General features: G+C 41.0%; 2 protein-coding genes across 4 annotated transcripts in view; both read right to left on the bottom strand.

Moving 5' to 3' along the window:
- Nucleotides 1-1,259, bottom strand: part of gorasp2 (golgi reassembly stacking protein 2) — a 5,515-nt gene extending 4,256 nt beyond the window's left edge. The window contains exons 1-2 of the mRNA XM_026998628.3: nucleotides 1,077-1,259; nucleotides 154-234 (exon numbers count right to left, since the gene is read on the bottom strand). Of these exons, the coding sequence (XP_026854429.2) occupies nucleotides 154-234; nucleotides 1,077-1,139 (144 nt within the window). The 5' untranslated portion in view covers nucleotides 1,140-1,259. The remainder of the gene's footprint in view (nucleotides 1-153; nucleotides 235-1,076) is intronic.
- A 1,028-nt stretch (nucleotides 1,260-2,287) lies between these two features.
- gad1b (glutamate decarboxylase 1b) lies at nucleotides 2,288-21,952 on the bottom strand. 3 transcript variants are annotated; one of them, XM_035524719.2, is made up of 18 exons: nucleotides 21,702-21,952; nucleotides 21,308-21,436; nucleotides 20,138-20,247; nucleotides 18,036-18,098; nucleotides 15,504-15,653; nucleotides 14,801-15,043; nucleotides 12,937-13,027; nucleotides 9,376-9,488; nucleotides 8,542-8,657; nucleotides 8,310-8,389; nucleotides 6,958-7,012; nucleotides 6,037-6,153; nucleotides 5,803-5,867; nucleotides 5,637-5,715; nucleotides 4,975-5,124; nucleotides 4,206-4,313; nucleotides 3,971-4,060; nucleotides 2,289-3,886 (listed from the first exon to the last, which is right to left on the bottom strand). In XM_035524719.2, the coding sequence occupies exons 3-18, from the start codon at nucleotides 20,208-20,210 to the stop codon at nucleotides 3,713-3,715; spliced, it is 1,767 nt and encodes a 588-aa protein (XP_035380612.1). In that variant the 5' UTR covers nucleotides 20,211-20,247; nucleotides 21,308-21,436; nucleotides 21,702-21,952; the 3' UTR covers nucleotides 2,289-3,712. The 3 variants fall into 3 exon arrangements, with proteins under 3 accessions (XP_081573097.1, XP_035380612.1, XP_081573096.1); XM_081716970.1 differs by lacking the exon at nucleotides 21,702-21,952 and having other exon boundaries at nucleotides 21,308-21,670; XM_081716971.1 differs by lacking the exons at nucleotides 18,036-18,098; nucleotides 21,702-21,952 and having other exon boundaries at nucleotides 2,288-3,886; nucleotides 21,308-21,670.
- Between the last annotated feature and the right edge of the window lie 430 nt (nucleotides 21,953-22,382).

Genomic DNA, 22,382 nt, shown 5'->3' with positions numbered 1-22,382 from the left:
ACAATAACCATCAGCTCTTTAAAGAAGATAATTTAGATGCTGAAGACACTGTTCACCTACTACTGCACAGATCAAGAGGTATTTGCTAAAGGTGAATGTTGATTAGCTGGGTGTGAGCTGCATTATAATAGTCTGGTTTTATTATTAACATACCAGTCTGGTATTATTGATGGACACGATGAAGTCGAAGAAAGGCTCCAATCCTGCCCGATATCCTGGAGAGTTTTCCTGCACCTGCACACAGAAGCGCAGTTACAACATACCCGCGTGCTATTAGACAACCAAGCGAGGAGCATAAATACCAACACGTGAAGCCCGCTCTCCTCCCAACTCTCACTCGGACATTAAAATAAGCAAGATGTGGAATTACGGACCATTTAATCCACCAGTGTGTCGACAAAAGCCTGGTTTGATCAGATACGCGCGCGTCCCTGTCCTGCTAGCTGGCTAATAATGACTCGACAGTCCAGGGATTCAACAGAAATACTTCCATCTTCTATAACCAAGCAGCGAATTAGCGACCCTACCTACCTACCTACCTACCTTACCCCACCCCACCCATCCACCCACCCACCTACCCACCTACCCACCCACCTACCCACCTACCTACCTACCCCACCCCACCCCACCTACCTACCTACCTACCTACCTACCCCACCCCACCTACCTACCCCGCCCACCCCACCCACCTATCGGCGCGTTTACGAGTCACTGTGAACATTAGCGGGTACTCTGGCTAACAGACAGAAGACCAGAACATCAAACACATTACGCGCGTAGCTCGCTCTTTATGCTACTAGCTAGCCAACCTCAGCTGTATAATGTCAAACCAGTCCAGATTCTCCAGTCAGTCTGTGGTTAAACTGGTTTTGTCATTATAAAGTCTGTGCCATTTCCAGGATCGCAGGGCAGTCTGCATTGACCGTTTACAGATGTTGTAAAGGAGACCGTGTTAGAAGCGTTAGCAGCGTTAGCAGGCAGCGCAGGCCCAGCGCTCATCCGCGGCCTCGATTAGTTCTTCCGCCGTCTGGTCTAAACTCATCCGCGGCAAAGCGCGCTTTGCTCCGGGCACGTACCCTGAGGACGTGGTAGCCCTCCGAGCCGCCGCCGGGCACGTCCACGCTCTGCGATGCGCCCATGGATCCGGTCACGCTCACAGTGTGGTCTGGGCTCCCGGTGTGCGCGAGCTCGAGCTGCGCTACGGTGGTTAGAAGATCCGTGAGACACGGCCGCTCGCGCAGCTATTACGTGGCAATCCAGGAAGTAGGGAATTATGGGAAGGTTTGTGTCGTACAGACACGTGCGTTAAGCGTGAACATGGTACATGTAAATGTAAATATATCATATAAATGTAAGTATAACATGTAAATATATCATAATGTAAATATATCATGTAAATATAAATATATCATCTAAATGTAAATATATCATGTAAATATAAATATGTCATAAATGTAAATATATCGTAAATATAAATATATAATGTAAATATAAATGTAAATATATAATGTAAATATAAATGTAAATATATAATGTAAATATAAATATATTGTGTGTGTGTGTATATATATATGTACATTATCATGTAAATGTAAATATATCATGTACATGATGATATATTGTGTTTTCATGTAGTATGATCCCAACATTAATTCAGGCATGTGCAGTTCGAGTGTGATTTAGGTCTGTGTTTTCTAGACTTCACACAGCATTTTCTGCACTTATAAGAGCCACTGCCTCCATATGGCGGGAGACTTAAGCTCAGCTACCTCAGTCTTTATTCTTGTTCCGTACAATAAAGGCGCTTGTACAGAATGACGATGATGGTGACGACACAAGATGTGTCAATTGGGTGTGCCATGATGACGTGTGCGCACTTTCTTGTTTTGGTGGAGCGAACCTGGCCTAGCCTACGCTGCAAACACGAACCAAATGATTTGAAAGATTTTGCTCAACAATTTTATCAATGTTTTTTTCCGTGTCCCGGGATGGTACAGTAAACTAAGGCTACCCGAAACTGACAAGAGAACAGCAAAGAATAAGCGAATTTACGGAAAGCAAACCTTAAAATCAAGAGGAAACAGTTGCCTGTTCCACCATTAAGCTGTTTGTATCTGGTTACTATTAATCTACTAACTATTAAGTAAGATACTATTACTGGAATTGATAAGACATCCTTAATACTACATATGTAATTTTCTGTAGCCTGGCCTGCACCTTACGTCCTTTCCTTATGTAGTCAATTCCTTTGTTTTACTTTTGCTTCACACCTGGAGTTCTGAAAGGATACTGCAGCTAATCTTTTTTGTTTTTACATTTACTAATACATTATTTAATAGGTTGGAAATCAAGGCAAGATCTGTTATGGTCACTAAAACATCACCAAAACGTTAATTAACTGTGTATGACTATGTATGTGATGAATAAACCAAACTTGTAACCTGAAACTTGAATTATCAAAACCCATAAATGTTTCTGTTTTAAATGAGAATGACAAACAGTTTAATATTTTAATATTTTTTTTATTTGCATGGTACAGTAAGTGACTGTAACAGTGTTCACATTGCAGTGAGGGTGTTAATTAAAGTGCCTTTCTTCTGTCCACCTGCTAACCCAGTCCACTAAACCTAACCCAGTCCGCTAACCCAGGCCGCTAACCCTAACCCAGTCCACTAAACCTAACCCAGGCCGCTAACCCTAACCCAGTCCGCTATCCTTAACCCAGTCTGCTAACCCTAACCCAGTCTGTCCATTCAAGCATCACAGCAACAAAGCTCGACTCAAAAGTAGTTTTAAACAAAGGGAAAGATATTCTGCAAACCTGCAGGCTGCTAACTGTAGCACTACTTACTGCATGTCTGCACAATAATCAAACATTACTACATTTATATGTGTCAAAAGTCTTTACATTTTCCTCAAGATGACATTCTCACCAGTTGTCTTATTTGTGCTTTGCTTTATTTTATTAATAGTGTTAATAGTGTTAATGGTGTTAATAGTGTTATTAGCCTATTATTGTTAACAGATGATTAAAAAAATTGTTTTGCACTGCTCATTGACATGATTGCTTTAAAACAAAGTTTCACACACACTACACACAACAAAATCACAGATACACAACACACTGATTGCACTAAGATCAAGAACCTGAACAAACACACCCACCCACAAAAAATGTGTGTGTGTGTGTGTATGTATATATGTATGTATATATATAGGCTTTATTATATATTCTATGTTCTAGCCTGTCTGAAAGAATACTTATAGAATACTTAATATAATACTTAGAAAATGTATAGTGTAACATATAGCGACAATAGTTATCTGTCTTTGGCTCTCACAAACTCATTACTTCACCATAAATACACACAGATTTACATACATTTTCTTAAAACAGGAATGAAGATAAATTACAGATGAAATTAAATAGTTACTGCATTGTTAAATTAAAACGTTTCAATTTCTGTTTGTTATTGAACATTTCAACTGAAGACATGTTTTCACCTCACAAAGGAAACATTTTTTACATGATCTACAACAAAGGAAATTTATAGAAACACAGTGCTGAGAAATGGATCCTACTGCAGCCACAGACCCAACATGTACACAGATATATACACACACCACATATTCATATACGCACCACAGGCTCTGATTGTTAGGTAGGTGGTTAAGTGGTGCAGTACACACCTCTCCCTAGGAGAGGGTGCTATCACAGGTCATGCCCAAGCCTCTCAATCTCATCGATTAGAAAGTCTATATCAGATGTGGTGGCAGCATGATTGGAGATGACCATGCGGAAGAAGTTGACTTTGTCTCCCTGTGGCTGGTAACCCACCATGGTGGTGCCAGACTCCATCATCATCGCTTTTATCTTTGGTGCCACCTAGGGGAAGGGGAGAGTATTGTTAGAATGCTGTACTGATGTACTGTTCATTGTTATATTCTTGGTCAGTAGGTGGTTAAGTACTTTGTGCAACTGTTCCCTCTTCTCCTCTCCATCTGGAATGTTCCGCAGGCTCGGTGGAATGTACCAAAAGCAGACATTAGTGTGCTGAGGCTTGGGGGGTGGGGGTGGGGGGTAGAACAGGGGGAGAGACAAAGAGAAAAAAACTGTAGTTCGATTGGCATCTTTTATGGAGTGGTACTCCTGGAGAAAAATAATATAAAAAGAAACATACAATGTACTGTATGTCAATTGTTACCTCTCCCTGAAAGACCATCTCATAGCCCTCACGGTTCTTGATTTTTTTGTAGAGGTATTCAGAGAGGTCAAGACACTTGTCAATGTGCTGCTGAAAGCCGACTGTGCCCTGTGTGAGTTACCAGACACTGCAGTCAGCAGCAGATACAGACAGCACAGCAGCACACAGCTCACATGGGGCTCACTGGGTCCGAGAAGGCACCACCCACCGCAAGCACAGGTATTACCTGCCATGTGTGCACTACTGTAACAAATGTGCACTACTGTAACACATCACCAGTGTGCACTATTGTATCCCAGAGGTGGCAAGGCTAGAAACAATCATGAGAGCCCAGCATTAGATGTCTGAGCACTGTCTTTACTGTCTGAGTACTGTCTGAGCACTGTTTGAGTACTGTTTGAGTACTGTTTGAGTACTGTTTGAGCACTGTCTGAGTACTGTCTGAGTACTGTCTGAGTACTGTTTGAGTACTGTTTGAGCACTGTCTGAGCACTGTCGGAGTACTGTCTGAGCACTGTTTGAGTACTGTTTGAGCACTGTCTGAGCACTGTTTGAGTACTGCTTCCTGGTGTTCTTTGAAAAGGCATATTTAGATTCTCTCTTTATGCTTCAAGTCTGCATTCAACTTAAGAGACATAAAATGGCACCAAATCATCACTGATTTCAGTTACCATAAAATCATGAGTCATAAAATAATTTAGAATCAGAACTGGACATAGAATCAGATGAATGAGATGACATCCCATTAGCAGTGTGATGTGTGACCTACCTTTGCCTTCCACATAAGCCAGAATTTAAAGATGTCCACATGTCTGCCACACTGGATGGCCTTATCACCTGTGTCATACGTGACGTCGTACTGTTTGTCTGGCTGGAACAGGTATCCAGCACACATGGAGTTACAGCCTTGAAGAATGCCCTAAAGATGAGAGCAGAGCATTGTCATGGGCCGAGCATGTGTGTGTGTGTGTGTGTGTGTGTGTGTGTGTGTGTGTGTGTGTGTGTGTGTGTTTGTGTGTGAATGCATGTGTGAGTGCGAATGCATGTGTGTGTGTGAATGCATGTGTGTGAGTGTATGTGAGTGCTTTCACATGCATGTGCGTGCGTCTATGTGTGTGTGCATGTGTGTGCATGTGCATGCATGTTTGTGTTTGTGTGTGTGTGTGTGAGAGCTTGTTTTATTGTCTTTGATGATATAGAACACATTTATTATTATGATAAATGTGGCTTGTCTTCGGTCAGCACAAATCCAAAATATGTCCACTGAAGATAAGGTTAAGGAATGATTTAAGAGTGTGTGTGTGTGTGTGTGTGTGGGTGAGAGAGAGAGAGAGAGAGAGAGAGAGAGAGAGAGAGAGATGGAAAAGGAGACGGAGAGAGAAAACAATCTTAAATGATCTTTAAGTGTGTTTTTGTGTTTGTAATTCTTACCTTCTCTCTGACCAGGATGGCGGAGCACTGAAGAGGAACCCCCATCATCTTGTGTGGGTTCCATGTGACTGAGTTTGCCCTGGAAGGTAAAGCAGGTGTCAGTGCATCCTCCCCTCTGCACACTTTAGTTATTCTGGGGATTGTGGCACTTTACGGAACACTTTACCTCTCAATACCGCTTAGCTTGTGACGATGCTTCCTTGACATCAACAGGCTGCCACCCCATGCACCCTAAAGTTTTACACACACACACACACACACACACACACACACACACACACACACACACACACACACACACACACACACACACACACACACACAAAACATGTCAACTACACCTTTGTGAATGTAGAATATTAATACCCTGTATTGTGTTGTCCATTACTAAATGTCCTACGTCCACATGTAGCCACATGTTGTATTTCTCGCAGATGTTGGCGATGTCATTGATGGGGTCGAACGCTCCATAGACTGTAGTACCGGCCGTCGCGTTCACAAAGAGTGGGACATAACCCTGAGAACACACACACAAAAATCAGACATATCCCTACATAACACACACAGCAATCAGACTCTAGATTGTATACACATCAGACATTACTCTGTATTACACAAACATACAACAGAATAACCTTAGATTGCCTGCACATACCAGTCAGATATAACTCTAGATTACACACACATATCAATCAAATATAACCTTAGATTCTGCACACAATGATCAGACATGATCTTAGATCACACACACAACAATCAGACATGACCGTATATTACACACAACAATCAGACATGACCGTAGATCACACATGCCCAACAGTTAGAGATAACCCCAGTTTTCACATATCTCTAGATTACAATCAAAGAATAACCAGACCTCACCTTATATTACATATGAAACAGTCAGACATAATCCTAGATTACACATGTAACAAACAGACATAACCCTAGATTATGCACAAATCAGATATATCCCTAATTACCCCCACACATCAAATGTAACCCTAGTAACCCACACACACAAACATCAGGCATAACTGCAGATTAACCACACAAAAAAATCAGACAACCCTAGATTATAACATTCAAATATTGCTTGATGCAGCTGCTCAGAAAGGATCTTGACCAAGTGAAAGGAGTATTTATTATTTCTTAGGGTTGTAAATGACAATAGGCTTCTAAACTCCAGTCTCTCTCAGTGGAAGAGTGACTCTGAAAGCTAAACTGCTCACCCATGAGTTCAACTAGAGCGGAGATGCGCACAGCTCTAGAACAGATGTTGTTATAATGGACAATCTAAGTGAGCATGATCACAACTCACCTTCTGTTTGGCTGCAATGACCTTTGCCTCCAGGTCAGCAGGAATGACCCGACCCCTGAAAAATGGCCCAGTGGATCAGGACAGCCAGACGTACAGGGGATTTCAGCAACAGAAACAGAGTTGAATTAGTCTAACAGAGTTCAGTTAGTGCATGTATAATAGAGAGTTGAGTTGGTGTATGTATAACAGAGTTGAGTTAGTGTAGGTTTAACAGAGTTGTTAGTGTATTTCCGACAGAGTTGAGTTAGTGTATGTCTGACAGAGAGTTGAGTTAGTGTATGTATAACAGAGTTGTTAGTGTGTTTCCATCAAAGTTGAATTAGTGTATATATATAACAGAGAGTTGAGTTAGTGTATGTATAAAATAGTGGAGTTAGCATATGTCTAACAGAGAGTTGAGTTAGTGTATGTCTAACAGACTTGAGTTAGTGTATCTCTAATAGAGTTGAGTTAGTGCGTTTCCAACAAAGTTGAGTTAGTGTATATATAACAAAAAGTTGAGTTAGTGTGTTTCTAGCAGAGTTGAGTTAGGGTATGTTTAACAGAGCTGAGTTACTTTATGTCTAACAGAGTTGAGTTAGTGTGTTTCCATCAAAGTTGAATTAGTGTGTATATAACAGAGTTGAGTTAGTATGTTTCTAACAGATTTGAGATATTGTATGTCTATCAGAGTAGAGTTAGGGTATGTCAACCAGAGTTGAGTTAGTGTATGTCTAACAGAGTTGAGTTAGTGTGATTCCAACAGAGTTGAGTTAATGTATGTATAACAGAGTTAAGTTAGTATTTTTATAACAGAGTACAGTTAGTGTATGTATAACAAAGTTGAGTTAGTGTGTTTCCAACAGAGTTGAGTTAGTGTATATCTAACAGAGTTGTTAGTGTATGTCTAACAGAGTTGACTTAGTATGTGTCTAACATAGTTGAGATAGTGTATGTCTAAGAGAGTCGATTTAGTTTATGTCTAACAGTGTTGAATGTGTATGTCTAACAGAGTTGACTTAGTATGTGTCTAACATAGTTGAGATAGTGTATGTCTAAGAGAGTCGATTTAGTGTATGTCTAACAGTGTTGAATTAGTGTATGTCTAACAGAGTTGCGTTAGTGTATGTCTAACAGAGAGTTGAGTTATTGTGTTTCTAACAGAGTTCAGTTAGTGTATGTCTAACAGAGTTGATTTAGTCTATGTATAACAGTAGAGTTAGTGCATTTTCCAGCTGTTTGTAACAATGTAAAGCTAAAATCCCTATATTCCTAAAATCACTAAATCCTGTAAGAGACACAGACATTGGACCTACTGCATGTGATCCTGTACAGACACTGAGTTTTGGGTTTTGGGTTCCAGTGTCAGTTACCTCTCATCTGTGCTGAGAAGAATCACGTTTTCCTTCCCAAACCCTAGTGCTGCTCCTGCTTTCATGATCGAATAGTGACTCTAAAACAGCAGCAAAAGGATGAAACCACCATCAGAGATTAATGACAACAATGCATAACACTCAGAACAAAGATTAGAAAGAGCAGGAAGATGAACTGTTGGGTTTTTAGCTGAATGAGCTGTGCAATAATGAGACAACAGGCTGTTCTTACATTTTCTGACGTAAACAGCACGAGACGTGGTGCAGCACACATGCCTTTGGTTTTGATCTCAGGGAAATACTTATATCTGGCAATCATCACACTGTACATGTTGGATATGGCACCACCTGGATATAGAAAAGCAAGTCAGCACTCACATATAGAGCAAATGCTGAGCTTTATCAAATACTATCTATGTGTTAATCACATACTGAATATGTGTGAGTGAATCTCATTCAGATTATTTGTGAGTTAATCTCCTCATACTGATTATGTGTGAATCTCATTCTGATTAATTGTGTTAATCTTCTCATTCTGATTATGTGACTTAATCTCCTCATACTGGGTTTAGTTCCTGTGCTAATGCTGTGATAACGTAATAAAATATTGTAATAAAATACATCATAACAACCATTTAGGGTTTTAGGAACATTTCACTGCGTGTTGTACTGTGTATGACTATGTATGTGACAAATAAACCAAACTTGAAACTTGAAACTTGAACATCTTTGGGTTTAAGCTTAATGTGCCAGACATGTGGGGTTACTTGGGCTTCATGTGCCTGACAGGTGGTGTTACCTGGGCTCCATGTGCCAGACAGGTGGGGTTACTTGGGCTTCATGTGCCAGACAGGTGGGGTTACCTGGGCTTAATGTGCCAGACATGTGGGGTTACCTAGGCTCTAAGTGCCAGACAGGTGGGTTTACCTAGGCTCCATGTGCCAGACAGGTGGTGTTAACTGGGCTCCATGTGCCAGACAGGTGGTGTTAACTGGGCTCCATGTGCCAGACATGTGCCAGACAGGTGGGGTTACCTAGGCTCCATGTGCCAGGCAGGTGGTGTTACCTGGGGAGAAAAGCCCATCCCCTTCTCCATTAGGCCAGCCAATAATCTCCCTCATTTTCTTCAGTGTAAGCTGCTCCATCAGCACAAACACAGGTGCGATCTCATAGGTGAACCTGCAGAGAGGGTTAGAGGTTCAGGTGAACCTGCTGGGATATGGGGAGAGGGGATGTGGGAAAAGTCAGTCTGATTCTAGTGGCAATTAGATATCAGCAAAATGTTTGACTGGCTGCAGTAAATACCCCTTAAGACACCGCTGTGATTATTTGTTTCAGCAGGAAAAACACTCATATTAAATAATAAAATTCATATAGAAGAAAAAATACACCCATATGGGAGGAAAAACACGCATATAGAAGAAAAGACACCAATATAGAAGAAAACACACCAATATAGAAGAAAAAACATCCATATAAAAGAAAAGAAACACCCATATAGCACAAAAAACACTGAAATAGAAGAAAAATACCCATATGGAATGAGAAAAAAAATAAATATAGTAGAAAAAACACCCATATAGAAGAAAAAACACCCATGTAGAAGAACAAACACTCATATAGAAGGAAAGAAACACCCATGTAGAAGAAAAAACACCCATATATAAGAATGATTCTAGTCCACTGGGGCAGAATATTTCCTGAGATACAAAGCAAACCAATCACAGGATTATTAGGAATGATAATGAATGGACTCAATCAGCAATCCCAATAACAGACTTTCCCTAACAGATATCATCATTACCAGAAGCTGGCTGTGTTCAGCTCATTTCTGCCTGTGTAGGAACAAGCAGCCTCCACAGCCCACGCGCAGCAGTCTGATCCAGCCAAGATCAATTCTGCTCCGTTACGCTTTTCTGAATGTTGCTAATTAAAGGAGGGCTGTGATGGGGCAGATAAGCACTCATTTCACACAGGCGCTTTAATGAAGGAGCCTGATGGAGTGATGAGTATCTGTCAGTCTAAATAGAGGAATTCAGCCTGTCAGGACACAGCCATGGTGCTGGCTTAGAGCAGCTGCTCGGGGAGATAAGCACCTGAGCCACCCGATTCTTTCTCTAAAGCCATCAACCCACGGGCACGTGGAAATGTCTGTGGAAAACGATGCATGCGTGTGTGTGCCCGAGTGTGTATCCATTTGTGTGTGTGTGTTGCACCACAAGAAGAACAAAGAACCCCCTCAGACCACGGCACACATCTTGTGAACTCCAGGCTTACACACCCCCCCCCCCCCCCCCACACACACACATGACAGAATAAAAGAACATCATCAATAAAATTCAGAGAATTTTTCTGAGGCCCTAATAACAAGAATTATGCTTACAATGCCGTGTACATAGCAAAGGCCAGGAAATATCAGCCTGGTTTCATGAAAAATGAATTATTACAAATGTGTTATAGAAAGTCAGTACACAGCTATAGATCATCTAAATCTTTGGATTCCAAATAATTTTTAATTTCATACATATTCATTCATGCTAATCCTTATAAATGTGTGACTGAGAAATCCTACAGTAAATGTTTATAAAGCCAGTAAGAAATCTGGAAATATGTAAAAATTCCTCTGGTGTGTCACTTATCTCTGTAAGCTTATTGAGTATGATGATTTTATGTTTATATTTTAAATTTGTTTATAGTTTTTGCTGCAGTGTTTTTATTTGTTTTGTGTGTGTGTGCGCATTTTCCCACAGTAGTAGTCAATAATTTCTGACTATTTCTCATTAGTTACCACAAATGATGATAACACAATCAACAACAGTTTGTGTGTGATCATAACACAACAACATTTTGTGTGTGTTTGTGTGTGTATGTGTGTGTATGTGCATGTGACGAAAAGAGAGACAGCTGTAAAGAAAGAGAGAGACAGAAAGAGAGTATGTGTGTGTGTGTGTGTGTGTGTGTAAGGGGGAGGGAGTTGTCTTAGATTGAATAACTCTGGGAGCCAATGATGCTCGAAAATCACACATAATGGAGTGGTGAGGGGTGAGCGGTGAGAGATAAGGGGTGAGCAGTGAGGGGTAAGAGGTGAGGGGTAAGACGTGAGGGGTGAGGAGTGAGGGGTGAGCAGTGAGGGGTAAGAGGTGAGGGGTAAGAGGTGAGGGGTGATGGGTGAATACTCCAATAAAGGACATCAGAGTGTGTCTCACCAGAAACAGCAGAGTGACACCTCCCTCTTGGTTTAATTCCCCCCCCCCTCCAGATTTGGCCCCGTGTGTGTGTGTGTGTGTGTGTGTGTGCGTGTGTGTGTGTGTGTGTGTGTGTGTGTATGTGTAACTCATCTACAATGTTAGAACTTTAGAACCCCATGGAATTAATGTTATGAGTTAAACATCTACTGTTTCATATATAAACTGGCTCCTCCTACTACTAATTCAGAAGCACTTTGCTTGCACAACTGATGAAGGAACTCTGTCCCAAATGTCCTTGTGTACGTCACTACAATTTTGAATATCTATGTATCAATCTATCTATCTATCTACAGCTGATAACAAAAAAACAGGCATACTGTACACAGGTATGTTAAGTTCTATAACTTCAATTTTTTACAATTGAGAAAATACTCTCTCTGTGTGTATGTGTGTGTGTGTGTGTGTGTGTGTGTGTGTGTGTGTGTGTGTGTGTGGTGTATAACATGCAGGGATTCATTTGTGTGTGTGTGTGTATGTATTAGGCAAAGTAATTCCCCAGTGCCACCAGCCGTTGTTCCCATAATGGAAGTTTAACAAGAATTTCCTCATCATAAGTGACTCCTATTATGGAGTCCTGTGTTTATATGAAGGAGGGTGGCTTTAATGAAGTGCTGTGTCCTGTGGGAGCACAGCTGGGGTTGCTGTCCTGCTCTGTGATTGGCAGGGCTCAGCTGGCACCAGGACCAGCAGCCGTTAGCAAGGCTCAATCAATGGCCCGTTAACTAGAGCTGGGACGAGTCCACCAGAGCTGAAGTGCTTTACAGAGAAGAGGAAACTACTCAGGCTCATTAGACTGGGCTAATATTAGAACACAGTGTGTGTGTGTGTGTGTGTGTGTGTGTGTGTGTGTGTGTGTGTGTGTGTGTGTGTGTGTGTGTGTGTGTGAATGATTGATGTGTGCAGAAAGAGAGACCTAGATAGTAATAACTTGTTAAAAACCTCAAGAAATAGCAGATATGATTTAGAACATGGCAATAATAGTCTTCATTTCCAGTATCTATAATAAGCACCTGTGTTCCTTATCCTGCCATTTCAAAGTCAGACAGACATGCTCCTGTGCAGATGAGGTAATAGCTTGTGTGCGTGTTATCATGCAGTGCTGTTATAAAATGTGTACTGATCAATATGCAATCTAACCCAAAGCCTCTGGGCCATGGGTAGAGCCTGTGTTATCAGAACACTATTACGTAGTTCAGAGATATCACTCGATACAGCACTAACAAAACCAGCACCTCCAGCCATACAGCCAAAACAAACGCTTTATATACTTTCCTACTATTGGAAAACTTCACACACACACACACACACACACACACACACACACACAGTGAAGACCTTGGGGGTTGGGGGGGGGGGGGCTCACATGCTGTAGGACTTACATGTTGGTATTAGCAGTAGATGTGAGCCATTCTCCTGCCAGGCCAATGATGTCCAGCCCTGTAGAGAGCTGGTTGAAAAATCTGGGATGTCCTGAAAGGAGAGCAGACAAGAGGACTGGGTTAAAGAGGACAGAGTTAAAGAGGACAGAGTTAAAGAGGACAGATTTAAAGAGAACTGGGTTAAAGAGGACAGAGTTAAAGAGGACAGAGTTAAAGAGGACTGGGTTAAAGAGGACTGGGTTAAAGAGGACAGAGTTAAAGAGGACAGAGTTAAAGAGGACTGGGTTAAAGAGGACAGAGTTAAAGAGGACAGAGTTAAAGAGGACTGAGCCTCTGGCGTCAGCTGTTTTCAACACAACACACGGCTCTTTAATGATTAACACAGTGACAAACATCAGTAAGTAATATAAATGCAAATATAGTTCATCTACAAATTCATGGATATTTACATAATTCCTGAGAAAAAAACTGAGAACACCTCATTAGGCAGATATGTCAAAGCTGTAATGTATTTAAATTTTATATATATATATATATATATATATATATATATATATATATATATATATATATATATATATATATATATATTGTGTCACGGTTAGTCCCTCCAAGTTTCCGTGTTCCATGTTTCCCTGTCTTGTGTATTTTAGCTCCAGTCCGTAGTTTAGTTTTCTCCGCCCCTCGTTTGATTTTCCACACCTGTCCCATGTTTCTACTCTTGTTAAGTTCATGTATTTAAACCCTGTCGTGTTCGCTGTCTTGGCTGTTCATTGCATTTATGTGTTAGGTTCATTGTGTTTGATTGGTTCAATGTCTAAATGTTTTTGAAAGCCCGTCTCTGTATCCCTGTAAGATTGTACTCCATGTATCCTAGCCTTCGTGTTTCTTAGCCCCTGAGTGTTTTCTAGTCTTTGTTATAGCCTGCTTCCATTTTTTGCCTTTGTGTGCTTTTGCTTTGTGTTTCCTATCTTTCGTTTATCCATGCTCTTGTTTTGTTTATCATGTATCCCCGTAATCTCTATGTTGGCTCTATGACCCTGGACTGTTATACCGACTCTGATTTTGGATTTACTCCTAATAAATCTCGCTATTCTCCGCACATGCGTCCGCCTCCTTACCGCTAACCGTTACATTTACACTCTCTCTCTCTCTCTCTCTCTCTCTCTCTCTCTCTCTCTCTCTCTCTCTCTCTCTCTCTCTCTCTATATATATATATATATATATAATGTCTAAAACTGGGATACAAAACAGGAATTGAGTTAAATTTACCAAATAGATAGATACATACCTATATATGTACACACACACACACACACACACACACACATAGCTTGAACGCATGTAATGATATAATCATATTTATCAGCAGTGACGGCTTGTAACACTGCAGTGCTTTAGCCTCTCAGCCTGAAAACAGAGACCCGTCTCCCCGCATATCGCTGTTACAGGCCCAGACGTCCTAACTGCCTTGTTTTTATTTGAAAAGCCTTTAGCGACCCCTTTTCTACTACATCAGACAGCGTTTGGGAACGCACACTATTTTGCACAGTTCCTGGAAAACAGACCACGTTACTAAACCTTGTGATACACCCACACCACCTAGAAAAACAGGTGCCAATTCAACACTGAGGTTTCATTTGTGTGTGTGACATTTTCTCAACTTGGTCATTTTAAATATGATTTATTTTGTATCTTTATCGTTAATGCGGTTTACAAGCACGCACGCGGCACACTATCGAGAGGACAAAGTACAGACACGCACAACTGCCCACCTTTAATCACGCGATCTAGCTCCAGTCACTAATATAGTGTGTGTATGACACATTTCAGTGCAGTGTTGGGATGTGTGATGACCTCCTACCTGTCCGCACTCCGTACTTCAGAGTGTCTCGGCAGTCCACGAGAATCTGCTCGAGGGACTCAGGCTGATCCGAGAGCTCGAGGTTGAAGCCCTCGAGTCCCTCCAGCAGCTGGTGTGGGTGATGGAAGTCCAACACTTTGGTCGATCTATCGAATGACTTGCGAACATAATTTGTCAGAATGTCCACGACTTCCAGGAGAAACTGCATAGTTGGTTCTTCGCCATTTTTCGCGGGAAGTAAATCTGGAAATAATACGTACATTAACAATATGTTCACATTATCGACATTATTAGGAATATTCCAAGCAGATAAATCTATGGAGTAAATATTTGATTTTGCATAACAAATATGCAAATAACAAATTCCTGATACTAATCTCAGTTACTTTTATTTATTTATTTATTCTAATTTTTTAAAAATGTATTTCTTTAATAACTGTTATCTTCATAATACGCAACAGTGACTGTAGCAGGGAATACACACGCGCGCGGGTTGCCTGCTGACGTTGGTGTTTATATGAATAAATCATAAATCACCGTATAAAGACGAAATGTGTGTTTTACAAATCAAGTGTAAACCCTAGCGAGATTGACCCTAATAGCCAGAAACTTTCTAAGCCTAACCTTGAAGGTTTAATTATTTAAGACCTTGACAAAATCTGAATATCAAAAAGCATCAGAATGGAGAATCATCAGGACTCACCTCGAGCGAACAGGTTGGAGAAGTCCGTGTCCGGACGCCTGCAGCGCGGGGCGCGCTCACCGTGGTCCCACGAGAGTTGGTTCTTCTGGGGCTCCTTTAAAGGACCAATGATATTTCTCTCATCCAAGCTGTTGTTCTTCTGCAAGAAACCTGTTTTATTACACGGGGAAGAGGACAAAGAATGAAACGGACAGCTGGCACTAGCGAACATGTCTTCTACGTTATTTTAGGGTGTTTCCAGATAAAACATAGTTTGCTAATTTCCACGGTGAGCTGCCCGGCACATGCTTAACTTTGGATGTCTAACAACGTGTCGGATTGACAGATATGTGGCCGTTAGTGCTCATTCTGTCACTGGTCAGTGCTGTTTAAGGGCGGGATTCGCTGTCCAGGGGATCGCGTAACGAAAACGCTCAGCGCTACCCGAGGTCATCCCCGCACGCACACAACTCCGCCTGGGTGGGCAAACTGCCCCCTCACACACGACCACGTCACTGCGCGGAGACTTGAAGACTGCGAGCCGTGACAGTGATCCATCAGTGATATATTAGTGCAAAAACTTGCATGAACGGTAGAAGGAATTGCCACACATTACCCACAGTGTCCAGGATATTACAGACATTACTCTGGATGTCACTCCAAACAAGCATGACATACGACATAGATAAAATATTTCATTTTTATTTATTGTTTTGCACTGCAATCGGTAAGGCGTTAAAAGAATGAATATCATTGAAAAATCGCGACTTTGGATCAGAACATGGAATGATCATTGAAAGGGGCCTAAATTGTTTGGTGTTCGGATTTCCAGTGGACACGGGCCACCTCTCTTGGATATCTGATTTATCGGATTTCCAGTGGACACGGGCCACCTCTCTTGAATATCTGATTTATCGCACAAAGCAGACGCCCCGCGAGCTGATTTTGAAAGCCCCCCCCCCACCTTTCAGATTCAGGCGCGGCTCTGATAAGACGTAATGACGGTTCAATGCTGTAAATCTTTGGTGATGACCAGAAGCTCAATGCACGATTTTATTACTGTTAACAATATAGATTTCTCTGTGTTCTCACGCAAGGTCGGCAATAGGTTAGCAGCCAAACAGCTCAGTGCTCATGCCCTCCCTTGATGCACTGCTGTAGAATTATTTTCGTTTGATAAAAGATATACAGACCAAGATTAGAACCGAATATTTAAGTTGTTGTTTATGTGGTCATTGAGATTCAATATCTACTGTTAATCAGATTTCGTTTTAAAACGACAAATGATCTTTATTTGAAGTTATGCGGAAACCTTTAATATAACGGAATCTTTTCTCTTTTTAAATGCGAGGTCGGGGGCGTATTGCAGGAGGCTACTCATGCTGTTTTGGCGATTAGGATAAAATTTGATAATGAATAACTTATCGGTGTTTAGTGATTTAAAATCGTTATTTATGTTTTATACATACATACATACATACATACATACATACATACATATATATATATATATATATATATATATATATATATATATATATATATATATATATATATATATATATATATATATATATATATATATATATGATATATGATATAATGTAAGTAGGCTACATTAGTTTAATTATAGTAAAATAAAAACCAAATAAAAATTTGGCTGACTGACAAAGTGTTAAGATATGTATTATTTATTTTCGCAATTTGGGAATTAAACAGAGGAACTCTCCACTCGTTACATTACGCCCTAACCCTAAATATCATTGAAGGATATTGTTTACTTTTGGGCAGCATCTGCTTTATGTCTCCAAACAAATAGAGTCATGCAGCCACATCCTCAACCCTACGTCATCAACTTCGAATCGTTTTCACCTCAGTCTTACTATGAGAGAGAGAGAGAGAGAGAGAGAGAGAGAGAGACATAAAGAGAGAAAGAAAGTAATAAGAGAGAGAGAGAGAGACAAAGAGAGAAAGAAAGAAAGTAATAAAGAGAGAGAGAGAGAGAGAGAGAGAGAGAGAGAATATAGATCCTATATATAGGCCTATGCTTAACTATAAAATTGGATAATACAGGTAATTGTGGTGCCTAATACCTCTGACTAAGGCTGGAAAACAGACAGATGCGCCATTCTTTCCCCGAACAGCCTGCGGTAAACTCTCTTTACCCGGAGCTTCCGAACTTCGTGTTCGTTTTGTCCGGTAAGGAAATGCCATCTCCGGGGGACGCAGGGAAACATGGAGCATTACAAAGCGCTACAAAAGCCGAGTCCCTTGTTCGGCCTGCGGGCTACATTACTGACCTTTTTCCAGCGATGGGAATGCGCAGTGACAGTGCGCTTTCCTTTGTGTTTATAAACGGCAAATGCCTTCGCACGCGCAGAAGAATAAAGAGCAAGGGACAGACAGTGAACGTGGCTACCGAGACACGAAGTGACCCTGCAGCCATGCGAGCGTTCGGGAGCCGAATTGAGGTTGAAGTCATGGTGACGTTTGGACACCCTTTTGGCCTGCTGTGCGTTAAAACGACAGTGTGAGGACATTGCTATAACTTACCGCAAATCTTCATTCCCAGTTTCCTCGTGCAGCCATGTGCAACTCCGTACCACGCGTCACAGGCTAAAACGAGACGTTTGGGAGAGCTGTTCAATTTCCGACATTTTATATTTATTTCGTGGTAAGAATGGATCTGAAAAAGCGCGAAATGGAGCGCCACGCGCTGAGACGCGCGAGCAGAGATTGAATTCACAGCTTGCATATTTGGGCATTTCTTTCCCGAGTGTGTGCTTCTTTTTTATTTTTGGGGCAGTTTTAAATCACTGTATTTCATTCAGCAATCAATAGAGGTCACCAGAAAAGCAGGCGGCTAATAAATGGGGCACACAGCCGGTAAAGAAGCGGTTTAAAATAACCGGGCATGAAATGAGGTCAGGAGCGCGCTCAGAAATTAATTGGGTGAAACGCTGTGTTTGGTGCCGACCTGCATGGCTGGCCGTCGCGCGGCACCCACAGAAATATACAATATGTACACACACACACACACACACACACACACACTCTCTCTCTCTCTCTCTCTCTCTCTCTCTCTCTCTCTCTCTATATATATATATATATATATATGCAGTACATATTGTATATATATACAATATATAATAAATAATATGATAATAATAAATATACAATATGTACTGCATAAATGGAGTCCTACATCATTATATCAGTAACATATACGCGCATCTTTCAAACAGATTAATGAAATGAATACACAATGGAAACTAGCCTAGCAAAACTGAAAGGAACTGTATTACCCTACACAAGTACTGAAGCAATCCCAGGAATTTAAAAAATGTTCTTTATTATTTCTTAGTAGCCTACGTATTTTGAACAGTTAAACAATCTATGTCTAAGCGTAGGTTGGAGTGGAATTGGGTTTAGAGAAGTTAAGAATGAGAAAGCAAAAGTAATAATACATTTCTGTTGTCCATTTGGGACTAATATTTGTGGAAGACAGAATGGGCAACTGGAGGCGGCTCGCGCAGCCTCGTGGCGCATAAGTGACAACGCGATTCCCCTCAGGTCAGTGAGCGCGAGATGGAGCTTGGCAGAAAGATAATGGTAAAACACGAGCTAGGCCTCCACAGCACACACACACACACGCAGCCCCTCCCCTCCCCCGCACACACACACGCACACGCACACACACACACCCACTCACACACACCTTTTCATGCCTTTCAAATGAAAATTACATTAAATTGGCCAATTATATTGACCCTAAAACCTAAAAGAGTGGCACTTCTGTTTCTAAGCAACACCGTCATGTTTCTTGAAGGTTTATTTTAAACAGAAATATACATTTCCAAAAGCTAAGAGGAAAACACTAATATTTAGAATGATCTAGTATCTAAAGATGTGAGCTCCCGCGCTTTTGAGAAACAAGTGAAATCCATTTTGAAAGTAAGCTCACAAAAAATAGGGGCGAATGATTCCAGCTGCGATGGCGGGTAATTTCGGTAATTAAGCTTTCGAAACCGCTCTTCTCACAATAGATAATAGCACCTCGATGCTGCGAGTGACATCATCATAAAATTGATCGACCTGCAAGAGCCATTATTAGCCAACCTGCAGTTCTGAATTAGTGTCGTTCAATGAGTCAGAAAAAAAAACACTGAATCAGTCTTATGTGAGTTAAAATAGTAATAATAATAACAATAAAATAATAATAATAATAATAATAATAATACTAACAACAATAGTTATTATTATTATTATTATTATTATTATTATTATTATTATTATTATTATTATTAGAAGAAGAAGAATCATAATCTTCACACGGGCAAAAACCGCTCTTTTAAATAACCTAAAAATCTTCTAAGTGTGTTTATTATTGTTACTGTTGCTGCTCCGTATTTCCTGTTTTAGCAAATGTAATGAATCTGTCAACTGATGCCCATTTGTTCTTTTTCCCGACATGAATCGTGCAGACCGATTTGTCTCCAGCCGTTACTGCAGGTGTGTGCTGTAAACTAACTGGTGGTGTGCAGACTAATAGACATTTCATACGGCGCTGATTTTTTAAGGCATTGATGAATGTCGCCGCCTCACAGGATAAACAAGCCATGCAGAGAAAAATGCTTGATCTGGGAGAGACGTACTTGAGGCGGATGGTCGTAAATTAGCCGTGTTCGAATCCACGTCACCGGCTGAGGAGGACGTAGAAGCCGCCATCAGTGCAGACGGACCCGGACAGTGAAGCTTCAGGACACTGAACGAAACAATGAAAGGAGAGAGAATGAAAGCAAAGAAATGGCCCGAAATGGGCTGCAAAATAAAACCACCATGGGTGTATGTCCAGTGGGTTGAACTGTATTTGATGCTCATCGCACGGGTCTGTAAGTTTTCAGGTGTGAGCATAATTGCGGATATAGGTTTCCAGTGTAAGGTGGGCCAGAGAGCGCGATAAATCAGTATCCGTCGAATGAAAAATTTGTCTCGCGCTCTGCACAGTGTGTGCTCGCTGATCAAATCAGGTGCATTCAATAGTACCACATCAAACAGAATGGGATCAACAATAGTTTAAACCACAGCCAAACCACTTCAAATAGCCCATATAAAAGGCGATTCGGTTTGACCAATATAATGATTTCAATAATAAGTTACAAAGACAACTCAGCAGAAAACGTGGACAACAGCCAGACGGCGATATAGCTAATATGGATTTGACTTTTCCTCCTGGAAACCTGGACACAGCCCCAAGCGCCAGACCGTTACATCTGTTTTCATCGCCCCGGGAGCTTAAAACAGATAACCATACGTCCATAAGTCTTAAACTTACGAAGTAACAATGTATTTAATCCTTTCCCTTTCCATCGCATAAAATAAAACCGTGATTAACACAGTTTTTACTCTTCGTAGCGAAAGTATATCTGATGCTTGTTTTAACTTTTTAAAAGAATGCTTGCGAAATAGTATATCGATTCATCAGTTAATATGATCGTTAAATGATCATAATCAGTCTCTGTAAAAGTGACACACGACTAACCAATAAACGTTACCAAACGTTTACATTTTCCAAATTTAATTTGGAAAAAAAAATCCCATGTTTCACTGACCAGTTTCGAGCATCAAACCTACAAAATTACAGATTCACATATACATTCACCAGGATGTCGCTTTACATGTATGGATATACTGCCCTAATAGGTTATATATTCAAGTAGTTCTATCAATAGTTTGCGTATATAGATAGGAATAAGGAATAATTAACCTGAATGCCAATTTCAGTGAGTTCTTTGAGAGAAATACGAAAGCGCAAATGATCTTACCGTGTCCGCAGTTACAGGTGTGCCGCACCACCACTCGCGCTCTGTACAGTCCAGACGGAGTGCGCGTGTTCTGTGGCCTTTACCACCTTATTCAGTTCTGAAACGCTTCAAAGCGACAACACAATGTGCCTAGAGAGCAGAAAGCAGCGTATAGTCTAAGCGCTGAGTCCAGTACCCGTTAGGTGCGCACTTACATATGAGTCACCCCGAATTTGCACTGACGGAACAAAATGCACTCGTGCTGTGGGCTGACAGCAACTCCCACGCGGGGAGATCGCATGTTCTTACACTGTGAGCGTCACTTCGGCTTCTTTGCTTCTTTGTAATTGCCTCTTTGGCTTTACAAAGGAATGCAAACACACACACACACCCCATCCTACTTTAGAAGTTTCACCTTTAAAGACATCCATCACCAGAGAGGGAGAGAGGTCGATGGAGTGATACCCCCAATGACAACGAAAAGACGTCTTCTTTTTTTTTAGCGTTTCCGATCTTTTTTCCTTATATTTTCTCAGCGTTTGAGATCTTTTTTCCTTTTTTCCTTTTCCAGCCAACACTGAAATCGTGCATGACCAAAGCTCTATTTGGCAATACACTCGGGTCTCCAAATCCTACCAACCTTGAACCCCAAATATCTAATCGTTATCAATTTCGCCGCTTAACGTCTGGTAGCTTATTTTAACACAGTTACCACAAGGTGGCGACAGAGATTTAAAACTACATGTACATGGCGCTAATTCTAGCCTACGATACCAGAAAATGAGTTTAAATATAACGGGAGCCATGCTAAGGGATTGTCATTAACGATCCGGTCATTTATAAAGCTTAACTGAATATGTAAGGAGTGTGTAAAGAAGCACCCGCCCTCATCTGAGTTGTTTAACAAATATGTTAGGCTATACAAATGTTTAAGGTTTCAAACAGCAGTGTGTAATAACCAAGAACAGAAGCAGTGACAGCCTGACCAGTGTCCAGGGCTGACCACACCTGTGTCACTTTTTAAAGTCATTGGATTGTTTGTGTGGCCTCTGTCACGAGTCTCAACACCGTTTCATATTCTCGAGCATGACCACTT

Source organism: Electrophorus electricus, chromosome 7, assembly GCF_041902795.1.
Source record: "Electrophorus electricus isolate QZ-2024a chromosome 7, ASM4190279v1, whole genome shotgun sequence".
NCBI classification, from domain to species: Eukaryota; Metazoa; Chordata; class Actinopteri; order Gymnotiformes; family Gymnotidae; genus Electrophorus; species Electrophorus electricus.
The sequence above is the reverse complement of the archived record's forward strand: the minus strand, read 5'-3'. Positions and strand labels throughout refer to the sequence as shown.

What these genes read in the sequence shown, in the direction of transcription:
- gad1b (XM_035524719.2), bottom strand. Translation starts at nt 20,210, where the DNA reads ATGGCGGCTTCTACGTCCTCCTCAGCCGGTGACGTGGATTCGAACACG. An exon ending in TTTACGACCATCCGCCTCAA is followed by an intron (nt 18,099 to 20,137) that starts GTACGTCTCTCC and finishes GTCTCGTTTTAG; the next exon opens with CCTGTGACGCGTGGTACGGA. An exon ending in AAGCTAAGCGGTATTGAGAG is followed by an intron (nt 5,716 to 5,802) that starts GTAAAGTGTTCC and finishes TTTACCTTCCAG; the next exon opens with GGCAAACTCAGTCACATGGA.